The 13,731-nt window shown below is 40.5% G+C and overlaps 1 protein-coding gene across 1 annotated transcript in view; it reads left to right on the plus strand.

Moving 5' to 3' along the window:
* The first annotated feature begins 571 nt into the window (after positions 1–571).
* Positions 572–13,731, plus strand: part of LOC122810943 (interleukin-36 receptor antagonist protein-like) — a 51,183-nt gene continuing 38,023 nt past the window's right edge. The window contains exon 1 of the mRNA XM_044082471.1: positions 572–694. Within this exon, the coding sequence (XP_043938406.1) occupies positions 596–694 (99 nt within the window). The 5' untranslated portion in view covers positions 572–595. The remainder of the gene's footprint in view (positions 695–13,731) is intronic.

Raw genomic sequence — 13,731 nt, forward strand, 5'->3', positions numbered from 1 at the left:
ACTCTAAAGAGCTTCATAAATCCAGGGGATTGAGTTTCCATTTTTCTGGAAAAATACTGAAAGTTCCAGAATTTGGACTGAATACTGGAGAAAAATTGAGATTTTTATGGAATCTAGTGCAACAACTTTTATTCATTCCTATATTTACTTTTTGTACAATGGTCAGTTTGATTTATTGAGTGCACTGTATTTAAATTGTTTTAATTTTGCACACACACACACACACACACACACACACACACACACACACACATATATATATATATATATATATATATATATATATATATATATATACACTAAAAATTATGATGGAATCATTTTTTAATAACCATACGTTAGTGTCCTAACTAGTTTTCAGGTTTGATTCTCTTTCATGGGCATTCAATCTGTTTTGAGGCTTTTTATTTTATGCAATTAATGCACCAATGCAGGTTCAGTCCAGACTACAATACATTTCTACATATATTATTTTGACTTTCTTTGATTGTCAGTAATTGTTTGTATTTGTTGTTCATTTGTACATTGTAATTGTAGTTTTGATTTTCCATTTTTTTCACTTACAGCAAAAATCAACCTGGCTCTCTATAAGTCAATGAATGTAAGCCAACAACCTGTTGTTCTCGGGATTGCAGGAACAAATTATTGTCTGTCTGTCACTGGAGCCTTCAGTAACCCTGTTTTACAGCTTGAGGTAAGAAGCAGTATATTGGAAAATGTTAGAACATGTGGCTATTAAGTATAAAAAAGAATCAGGCAAGGGAATCCTGTAATGTTTCCTACTATTGTATCTGGTATACACATAACTATACTCCCTTGATTTTTATAGTGATTGGATACGTTATCAGTGGTCACTTGGCTCATCATGGGCAAAGAAGGGGGATGTGTTGGGTACATGAGCAAAAACAGAAGTAAAATAATGCAAGGACACCTTGTTCAAATGGAATTCACTGTAGGAGGAACATTCCTGCTCCAAGGGATAGCAACTTTTGAGCTCATTATAATAAATAAGGGAGCACATTTGAACTTTTGGATTATGCTTCAAGCAGCATGTTCTGCTTCAGAAACAAAGTATGGTTAAAAGCCCACCAGTCAAATTTCCTAGATTCAGTCTTTGCTCATTACTTATAGCCTGGTACAACTACAGATTCAAGCTTCTTCCATACAATCAACACTATGTTTTCAGTGATCTTGATGCAGTGAAAAAACATTCATCTGATATATAATTTTATCATGACAATAATAAATAGTGCATAATGTTGTTCCCTCAAAAATTCCTCCTTTATGAATCATATATTTTATGTTTGATTCACATATAACAATGGCATGGGGGAGCTAGGGGTGCAGGAGGTGAAGCCCCCATTTGTAGAAAACTGCTTCTGTCAAACTGGTTGTGTAACCATCATTTCCCAATCCTCTACTCAAATGCCACTGCTGAGACTTGGAACATCCCCACACAGTGATTGCTCCCATAAGTTCCCTGTCTCTCTGTTCAAGTGGGCCCGTAAAAAGGTTTACATAAAAAGAAAACAAGTTAACTAGTAGACTGCAGCATGCATTTATAGTGGGGCCAGTCCTCAGTATCTTTATTAGTAAGATGGCAGGAGGCTGGATAGACAGTCATGGCTGTTTACAAAGTAATAATAATGTTACATATTGAGATAGAGAGTGGGAAAATAAATGAAAAGCAGTCTAATAAAAGCTAGGGGGCTTGTCAAAGATTTAGCATGTCGGCTTCAGCATAAAACAAACAAAAACAGTTCATTTCAGGCACATAAATTCAGAAAAAAAGGTTGGGTTAAGGATATTCCTGGTCTTGGCTGTCAATTTTCTATCCAGTGAGTTAAAGGTATTGACACTGCATAGAAAGTGAGAGAAAAGACTACCATAAGAATGGATACATGGGGTAGGTTTACTTAATAAAAAAGACAGTATGATGTTAGATGCATTACTTTGTTTCATGAAGGACCTAGAAGAGAGATGGAGACAGCTGTGTACATGTCACATGCAAAGCAATAAGAGAACGAGAATGTTTTAATATCTTCTCTGCAGAAAAAGAGGAAGGGGAGTAAATATCATAAACACATTAATAAACTTCAAAGACAGTCCCCCGGATTTATTAATCTTCCGTGCAGGACTAGTCTAGTCATGCATGGAAGTGGCTGCTTAGGAGCAGGATGGCAGCGCACCATGCATAGTAATGAAGGCGTGCCGCCCAAGGCCCCAGGCTACACTGAGCATGTACATGTGCAGGGGGCATGTCTGAGAGCAGAGCCCACAGAATAAACACGCCCATACGTTGAACAGCAGAAAGTGGAAATAAATGAGCGCTACCGCTCATAGGTGTCCACATATCCCCACCAACAGTCCCCCATGCATAGAACAGCAACAGGACATAAAGGTGAAAAGAAGAAACCCCTGTATTGTTGTTTAAAACTCTGAGTACAGCTAACCGTAGGTTCTCGGGTGTGCCCGATGCATAGCCATGGTGAAAGCAGCCTAAAAGGCTGAAGAGGATAACAAGGACGATATATGTAAGTGAAACATGTCAGCAATAGTATAGTGGGCATAGCGTTCACCTAACGAGCAGGCATTGCCAGTTCGAGTCTCAGCACAGCACAGTCTATTTTACAAGGCAAAGCATGGCAGAAGCAAAATCTGTAATGCAAAACCCAATAAATAACACACATTTTTAAGAACAGGAGTATTGCAGGAAATGCAAAAGTGAAGAGTCAGTATCATAATGAATAAGGCAGCAGTAAGCAGGCATAAGCACAGATAAACAATAGTAGCATATGTAAGAACTAGTAAGCATATGCCAGTGCGTTTGCATGGGGTTAAGCACTGCTGACACAGAGTAAGCAAAGGAGAAGCTAACTGGGTGGACGACACTGTGAATGGAAGTTAGCAGTGCTTACATCCGCGCAAACCCACTGACAACCGCTATAAAGCACCATATCCAACGGATGGTGTTCTACCCAGCAACAAAACAAACAGCTTCTGCAAGGCCGGAACCCAGGACCATGCACACCGTACACAAAATGATGTACCACTAAGCCATGCCAGATATGCAGAAGTCATCTGTTGTCAGAAACATAACCCCAGCACAGTCATGCAACAGCACAGAAAATGTATGCCTACAGCGAGATGGATGTGTGTGTGTGTGTGTGTGTGTGTGTGTGTGTGTGTGTGTGTGTGTGTGTGTGTGTGTGTGTGTGTGTGTGTGTGTGTGCAAATATATTACTGTCTAAAGGGCTACAAGATATCTACAGATGTAGTCACATATATATACATATATATATATATATATATATATATATATATATATATATATATATATATATATATATATATACATATATATATATATATATATATATATATATATATATATATATATATATATACATCTTTAAATTTCTAGTCTCCCACCAGGACACAAGTGCTCTTCAGCAATTACATTCTGCTTGCCGAGCACACTCAAGCAAATCTGCAGTCTGCGGCTACCACTCCGCCCATACAGTATAAGAAGGAATCAGTACTGCAAACTAAACAAGGATATACATTTTGAGCCTCAAGAGCAGGAGCACACTCAAGCAAATCTGCAGTCTGCGGCTACCACTCCACCCATACAGTATAAGAAGGAATCAGTACTGCAAACTAAACAAGGATATACATTTTGAGCCTCAAGAGCACACTCAAGCAAATCTGCAGTCTGCGGCTACCACTCCACCCATACAGTATAAGAAGGAATCAGTACTGCAAACTAAACAAGGATATACATTTTGAGCCTCAAGAGCAGGGTTAGTCCACCCAGGCATTCTACTTGTATGTTTTATGAGAGTGAAGCTATTACATTAGCAGTATTTCTTAGTAGTTCTCAGCTTGCTAATAAAACTGACTGTTGTAGCCTTGTGTCCCCCCCACCTCGCAAGTACAGTAATCCTAACTGTCCAATAGACAGTATACATTTAATTCACATCCCTGTGACTAAATTATCCATCAAGCAGCCCTCTCAGTGCTTTCTGCCTTAGTTTGTATCACTTGGAGGCCCACCTGTTTATTTGCATCTTTATACATTCCTCTTCATTGCTAATGTATCTCCCTATTATAGTCTGTGCACAAACTGGTTACTAATCAGCAAGTCAATGTGAAGACACACTACCCAACCCTAATAAACTTTTCTGTCTTTTCTGTCTCTTCTCTCCTTCACTTTACAAGTAGTTTGAATTATTACTTACCCCTTCTGAGGCCTTCACTGATTTCCACTGATTGCCTCTCTGGTTTCTTTGCATTCCACCTGGTTTACACCCCTTGTGCTATCTCCCTCCCCCAATACAAAGTTTATATTAGAATCCTGCTGAGCATGGAGCCATCTTTAAATTTCTAGTCTCCCACCAGGACACAAGTGCTCTTCAGCAATTACATTCTGCTTGCCGGTAAGCCATTAGACCTCAGGAATTTGTTTAAAGTGTTCAGATTTGTAAAGTAATACTTACTTTTTTCTCTTGTCTTGGTTGGCTCTGCCCCACTCCGTTTGCCCTCACTAACGCTCGGGCTCTCTCTGCTCCCCTGCCCTCTATTCCCTCCCACCCCCAATACCTCTACATTTATAGTAATCACAGCTACACCCACAGCTCACCCTCACATCACCTCCACCAATCACAGCTCCTCAAGTCATATCACATTATACTACACCAACTTGCTCCACACAAAATACTCCCAATCACTCTCATTCCCACTAGGCATTTTTTACATCACCCATACTACTTCCCCATCCACATATAGTGCAACCCTATAATTCCTATTCAGACCCCCCCCACACCTAGAAACAACTTAAACTTTATAACCATGACTATCACACAACTAAGTCTAGTCTGTCTTCTCATAATTCTTTACAACACCACAAGTTATCACTCTAACAATATCCCTAAACTTAGTAACAGAGCACTACATTATGCACTCTCGTATACAGACATCACACATTATATCTGCCCACAGTTATTCAAGAACTACATAACAGACCAGTTCAGAACTAAACACATATGCTCTCATTCCTACTCCAAAAAAACACAATACTTTCTCACACTCCTCACCAAACTCCAACATCTGTATAACCATTTTAACTCCAGGCTCACCATAAGTGGGGATATCCACCCCAACCCAGGCCCAAATCCATCCTGTCCAACACAAACTGCTCCAACACAAATGTCAGAACATAACACCCCCACTTTCTTCATCCCTGGGCAAATCAACAACAGCAGCAAAACCAGCCATTTTGTAATGCTAAATATTAATATTAGAAGTATTAAAAATAAAATACCTGAACTCCAGGCTACAATAGCACACTACTCCCCAGACATAGTTGCTTTAACAGAAACCTGGCTAAATAAAAACATAGCTAACTCATAAGTTCTCCCTAGTGGCTACAATATCATTAGACAAGACAGACCACTTCGTAAAGGGGGTGGAACTGCCTTACTGTACAAGTCCAACTTAACTGTCCGTCAATTACCAAACTCCTACCCCTCCCACAATAATTGGGACATACTTATCTCACAACTTCAACTTCACCCTAAAAAGGTCATCATCACAATTGTGATCTATATTCCACCTGGTAATACACCTGCTAGCCTTGAAGACTTCTTATCCTGGTGTTCTTCCACATACTCACAAGAAACCCTTTTTCTGGGGGACTTCAACCTTGATTGGTTCACCTGTATATCAGAACCACCAAGTAATCTAATAAATCTCCATGGCTACCAGCAGCTAGTCCAAATTCCAACTAGATGTGATAAAAAATCTAAAAGGGAATCCATCCTTGACTGGGTCCTAACTAACAACCCCACATTGTACCCTCACACAGGCAGTCTCCCAGACACCTTAAGTGACGAGGTCCTCAACACTTTACTCTGTAACTGTGACTGGACCCCCCCCCCAAAAAAAAACCCTCCCACTTGACCAGGCTGTAGCACAGTTCAACAAAATATTTTTACAACACCTAAACACTGTCACTTCATTGTGCAAAATCAAAGTTAGAACCTCTACAAACCCATGGCTCAGTAAAGAAACCAAACAAATCCTCAAGTCCGGAGACACTGCCTGGCTTTACTATCAAATAAACAAAGAAACACAAAGCCTAACTAAGTACCAAGAACTGAGCAACCATGCAAAAAAATGCATTAGGCTGGACAAGAAATCCTACTACACAACATTACAAAATAAATACCAACACAACCCACAAAAAGTTTGGAAAAATGTAAACCAGCTACTAAAATCCACCCAAAAGGCTACCCCCAAACCAACAACCCCTGACACTAAAGTTCCCATCGAAACACAATTAAATTCCCACTTTGTGAACTCAATTCTATCCTTAGTATCACAGGACAGTTCCTTCCTCACTATCCCCCCCAACACAAATAACACTAATACAAGCTTTACCTTCAAAACATTTTCCACCACTTCAATCAAAAGCATGCTCTCCAAACTAAAAGCCTCATCAACAGCAGCCGACCTACTCCCCAGCTATTTCTTGAAACTCAAAGCAGATGCTATTGCTATCCCAGTCTCCACTCCCATAAACAGATCAATTGTTGAAAACTATGTGTCCAAACTGTGGGAAATATCCAATGTTACACCCATACATAAAGGCGGAACCTCCACTGAACCTAATAACTACAGACCCATTGCTTTACTCTCCCCCTGGCCAAAATCCTAGAAAAATGCGTCCATACCCAGATGCTAAACTATCTCCTAGACAGCAACATCCTGTCACCTACTCAATATGGTTTCAGACCTGCCCATAGTACCACTACAGCCCTCCTTTGCTTCACAGACACAGTAAACCTTCTCAAAAATGAAGGCCTACAAGTGACAACTCTTTTTTTGGATATGTCCAAAGCATTTAACACAGTCTCACACCAAATCCTGTAAAACAAACTAAACCAATATCATCTATCAAATTCCACTCTTACCTGGTTCCAAAGCTACTTAACTGACAGGTACCAAGCTGTGAAATGGGAAAATTCTCTCTCTCCTCTGCTGCCCATAACTATAGGAGTCCCACAGGGTTCTGTCTTAGGACCATTACTATTCACAGTCTTCACAAATGACCTCCATACCTCCACAAAGCATGCATCTATAATTCAGTATGCAGATGACACTACCTTAATCTGTGCTGCACAAAACATTCCCACCCTCCTGCAAACAACTCAACTAGCATTCTCTGACATTGAAAACTACCTTACCAAAGCCCATCTTATCCTCAATCCAAAGAAAACTCAGCTTATGATTATAACCAGTTCTAACAAAAACACTAACAGTCAATTCACTATCTACTCCACAAATGCTACTCCAATTGCTCCAGTGGCACAGGATAAGCTATTGGGAATAACCATAGACTCCCACCTAAAATTTGATAGTCATCTCAACTTAACTATTAAAAAAGTACATGCCAAACTGGGGTCACTCTACCGTATCAAACCGTTTCTTACCAACAACACAAGATCAGCCATTGCTCACTCCCAACTTCTATCCACCCTACTCTATGCATCTCCCATTCTGACTAATCTCAACAAAACTGAACTAAGCAAAATGGAAGCCTGCTATAACAGAATTGCCCGCTTTGCTGCAAATTGCTCATATAGAACTCATCACTGTACTGCTTTGAGACAGCTCCGGCTTGAACTGCCCAACCTCCTAACCTACAATCAGCTCTGCCTCTGGCATTCTATCTATTACCTCCCCAATAAGTGTCCTGCCCTCAAAAACCTAGTACAACATCACTCAGCTAAAAGGCCTCTTAGATCATCAAGCAAACTACTACTAGAAGTCACCAACAGCTACAATAGCTTTGGAGATGCACTATATAGTAGTTCAGTGGCTAAAAAATGGAACTCTGTCCCTGCTAGCATTCAAAACACATCATCCACAGCCTCCTTTAAAGACCTCATCAGGCAACATCTCAAGCAAAGTTGGCAGTGCCATGATTGCTCCCCAGGCTAATGAAAGCAGATAACATATACATACTAAATCTAGAGCACTTGATAATAGTATCTTACTCACAAACACTGGCTAATCTACAATGTATGTACTGTACCTGTGTACTATGTATGTATTCTACCTATGTTCCAAATTTCAGCTGTACACCACAAATCTATTAGTTACTTTTATTTTTAAAATTAATATTTTTTTGTTTGTTCTCTCCACTGTAACTGTTTATGTGCTGCATACCACTGTAAAAACATGTCTCTTGTAATTTGTGTGCATACTAATCATGTCTAAATAACTAAATGTGTCTGTAATTTTTCTTTGTGGAGCTTTTCTCCCCGGGCCTCTGCTGAAAAAGGGCCTTTTCGGCTCAGTCAGACACCCCCAGTTAACAAATGTAAAATAAATAAATAAATAAAATAAAATATATAAATATCCAGATATATATATATATATATATATATATATATATATATATATATACACAAATATATGAAATATACATGCAAATGCCGACAACTACACATATATATGTCAACATCCATACGTCCACATATACACAGCAAGTTACACATATGTATACAGATAAATGTCCCCATAGGTATATACGGACATAGTTAGAAATATGTAAGCAAATATATACACCCACAGAGGTATATTTGGCCAGACAGCTGTAGATCGCAATGGTAGATTAACAGACACATATATGTCCACATGCACCGTGAAAGGCCTTGACAGGCCCCAGACAATATACTTCACGTACAAATTGGCCCAGACAAAAACGTCCGCCCTACAATACAGTACCAAGCTCATTGTAATGTACGTGTGTCATTGAAATAGAGATTTAAATTAGCCCTCGGTCATGTTTCACATGTTGACATCACATCCCCCTCTCCCCAACCCACTAGACGGCCCGAGCAGTACAGGCCCATCCAAGCAAGGCCATCCCCTATCCAAACATTCATTACACACAGGTCCACCCCCCCCCCCCACCCACAGCACACACACAGCCACTATCTCAACCCTGGTTACCAGCCCGTAGCTACCACACCACCACACATTGCCCCTCCACACTCCACAACCCCTTCGGGACCCATCCCTTATGTTGTCCTGACCCAAGTATCCTAGGTCTGGCACACACCGTAGTTCATGCACATGGCCATGGGTACCTATGTAACTCTGGGTGTAGACAAAAGTTGTATACCCAATGTTCGTGCTGTCCCCCATGGGATGAATGATTACCTGGTACTAACAATAGTTTTCATGTGTGACTCTGTGTACACTAATGGATTTAGTTGTAGGTATCGCAAAGCATACGTGGCACACAAGGCTGGCCGGTATACACACGAAACACAGTACCCAGCAATAACAGGCAACATTACAGGATGTGTAGCTAAATATGTAGAGGTATGTGTATGTATATATACCCATAACTACATGGAGATATACCTCTCCCTCTCTGTAGTACAAATGTATACATACATAGACAGACATATATATATATAAATACCCACCTATAGATATATACATATGCAGACACCCATACATCCACGTCATTAGCTACAGCAATATATATCTATAGCTATATATATATATATATATATATATATATATATATATATATATATATATATATATATATGTGTGTGTGTATAGATATATATATATATATATATATATATATATATATATATATATATATATATATATATATATATTATATATATATATGTGTGTGTGTGTGTAAATATACACAAATATATAGCTAGGATATGATGCAGCAGTTAAGAATTGCATATGTTCACAGGCTGTGCCAATGGGGGTGAGGGGCCCAATCAACAAACATGTAACACGTAGCATCAACCCTTCCAGCTAGATAGGTGAAACATACAAACACACAATAAAAGTAAACAAACCACTGCTTCCCAGACTACAGGCAGGATACTACAAGTGGGAGAGACCCCCAAGTATAATATTTGGGTTTCCTAGCATTACACAGATGTCCTACAGCAGTGCATGCATGTTCTTGGACTACAAGGCTGGGGAAGCCTGATGATCCATGGGGTGAGACAACATACATGATGGGTCCTGAGAAGTAGAAAGTTGGCACTGTGTATTGGTGTGTTTAGACCTGACCTGCACCTAGAGTAAGGAAGACTGCTGTAGAGGAGGTGCGAGGGGACTATAGGTATGAAATTATGGGCCTATGCATGCAGGTGTTGGCTGGAGCAGTTTTATGTGGGCCGGCCCAGGGATGTAAGCAATAACGTGCATTGGGCAGAGTCTCCGCCTAACGAGCAGCCATGCCGGGTATGAGTCCCACTGCAGCAAAGTCTAGTTTACATGGCAAAGGATGGAATAACCAGATGTGTTGTTGCAAACCCACTAAATGACACCAAAGAACACATGGTTGCAACACCCCATGGTAGGCACGTAAGCCAAACTAATTGTCATCACAAGGTATTATTGTTATCTTCACCCCCACCCAGGGGTGTGAGTGTCCAAACCTACCCCCAAATGCAGGGTACATACACAGCTGTTGCTGTAGAAGAAATGTCCAGCTGTGGACCTTCCCGTCAGCCTTCCTGCACATCCCTGGACATGTCCCCTACTATCTGCCCCTCTGTGTGGCCCACTAACACCCCTTACCTATCGACCCCTGTTTCATTACTAGTAATGTTCACAGTCACAAGTAGGTGACAGGTGACACCCTCTTCACAACTATATTGGCAGAATCTGGAACCCCCAACCCACATGTATTAATGCAGCTGTCCCACACGACACATGTAAATAACACATGAAGGAAAACCTCAAGCGCACTTGGATCACCACCTGCTCACCACCTGGTGAAGTCCAACCCCCCAACAAACACTCTATACCCCTACACCAACTAGTGACACCGACACCTCCTGTCCTGCCTCACATACAAACCCCAACATCTTGCAAACCTTCACTACTGCTCCCCCACCAATTAGTCCAACGGCCTACTATACAGTTCAAATGTCCCCCCCCTCTACCTACCTACCTACTCCTTCACTATTCATGTCTACTCTACCACACAGGTATGGCATAACTAAACCTAAATACACGTTGACAAGAACAAACTAAGAACAACAGTTGAAAACGACCTCCAAGGAACCAGAAAAATGTTGAAACAATTTATTATCAGTTAAGCGCTTTCGTTAAAAAACTTCATCAGAACAGCAGGTGAATACTATAAAAACTCCAAATGTATACCCCTACTTCTATTCCAAGTCACATGATGTTGTTAATTGATTCAACAGCAATTAAAGTCATATACACTTTGTGTTATACATTTTTAACAATTGATTAAAACTAATATTCAAACTTCAAATATTATACATCCTATTTACATATATAAGTATAAAATAAAATAAAATCTTAAATCTAAATCACCTTATGCCATAATGCATAAGCTTTAGTAGGGTAGTAGGGGGGTAATGGAACAACTATCACTTAACCCAGGGTGATTGTAGGCATTTAAAAATATTTGCCATCTCAACTCATACCTGTCTAAATGTTCATCCATAATCCACCCTTGCATATCTTTTTTAACTTGTTCAATAATCAAAAAGTTAAAACTATGGTTGTTAAACCTATCCACATGTCTGTAAAGTGCATTAGTCAATTTTTTGTTCCTAATGTCTAAAATATGTTCATAAATGCGCTTTTTAAAAGGTCTACTGTTTTTTCCAACATAAAAAGCTGAACAGTGGTTACATTGTGCTAAATAGACCACATTAGACATATTGCATGAATAACACCCCCCTCACATTATATTTCTGTTTTCTTATCTGAAAAGTATTCATAGAATTTATATAGAAGCATTTGGAACAACACCCACACTTTTTTGTACCAAAACAAGCTCTATTATCCATGTTGTCCAACGGTCATGGAGGTAGCCATGTACCGATAACACTCAACGCACACATTGCCAGTGTAATATCTGATACAGGACCTGTGTGGTGGACAGAAAAGACATGATAGGCATAGCTCTGGTTAGCATGGGGACAGGCCCACAGGTGTGTGCTATGCAGATGGACTGCATTTCATGGTAAACTAGTATGTACACCCACACCCTGTAACACCAGTACTATACAAAGCATAACACAACTCTATTCGCAGGCTGTCTGTAGTTTCTGATCCTCCTACAAATATGTGGCTGCCCTGAGTGTGCCAGTTCTCCTGTAAGGGGTATTGCTACATGCTGTCGGTAGCATGGCTGCCCACACACAGGACAGATGTCCATCACACAAGAGATGCAATGGGACCATGCACACATGATGTGGAGATTTATACTAGGTGGTTGCCATGACAGTGATAATTGGCTGTAGTAACCATGTGTAATCATGTATATATGGCTATCTGGATAAGTATATATACATATATTCCCACCATATGTCCTGGACATGAAGTGTAGGCCAACCCCAGCCAGTATGATCCCAATGTCATAGTTGCAGGGGATGTCAGGTATGTATAGCAGGTATACTAGTAAGCTATTGCTACTGCCATTGGGATTGTCTTCACAGACATGGTGTGTGTTGGAGGTTGCATCTGCTTATAACATGTGTGCCATTGGCTACTGACAGACATCCTAAGGACATCATTGTACAGTACCGCTGCTAGCACATAATGCCGCTGCGGACTACAGCAGAGATATTGGCCAATATATGTGGAAAGTCTGACACACTCTGTACAGTCCAACGGTATACACATAAGCCCTTACTGCTGCACATGTATACCATGCCTGACAATATGGATGTAGACGGCCATGTAGATAGGTATAACACATAACGACTGGTATATGATGTCCACCATAAATCATGCATTCACACACCCCTGTCTGGCCTGACACAGTGTGACCACTGGTACAGGGGTGCCATGGCCACATACTACCCAATAGATATTGACATACATCTGCACTGCATCCCACTGCCCTGTCTGACATACATGACTGTTAAGGGAGGCCTAGCAGCAGGACATCTGGCTATTATCTGCACATGACATCCCACTGGGTAAGTACACTCTGCTGCTAGGCATTTCACAATGCACTGTGCAGGCTGCAGGCAGACTGGCTCAACACTGGCCTACTTCTCCTAAGTGGGAATACACATGTACCTGCATATAAAGCAGGCTCAATAGGCATGTCACAGCACAGGGTAGGATACACCTATGTGAAAATACATATCCACAACCAATGTGAACACAGCCACATATGGTTAGCTAGCATGGTATTACAGTATATGGACTATGTGTTCTACACCATCCTCATATGTGCCACTCACATACTGACTCTACATATACTGGCCTGCTGCACAGTTTGGTCTGATGGATGTCTGTGGTATGGGACATGTGTGTTTATGGCCCTACAAACATGTACGCCACTACAGTACCATACAGTGGAGCAACATGTAACATCTGATAGTAGGGGATCTAGAACAAAGTCATCTACCACAGTCTATACACAGGCTAAGGTACATATAAACAATACACACTGTCGACATTCGCCATAGGTACACAGACCTCAGTACTGTACGAACATTTGCAGAATGTGCAGGTAATGTCATGAAATGTAACCCCTACTGTACATAACATGTGTAGCAGTTGGATATATCAGTGGCTTGTTCTCAGATATGATGCCACAAATTATGGTGTACAGCACATATGCACCACTTCATGCACGACATATGTACAAAGGTTGACAGAGGTGTGGCTGGAAGC

The sequence above is a fragment of the Protopterus annectens genome, chromosome 9.part0 (genome assembly GCF_019279795.1).
Source record: "Protopterus annectens isolate FY-2018-M chromosome 9.part0, PAN1.0, whole genome shotgun sequence".
Lineage (NCBI taxonomy): Eukaryota > Metazoa > Chordata > Ceratodontiformes > Protopteridae > Protopterus > Protopterus annectens.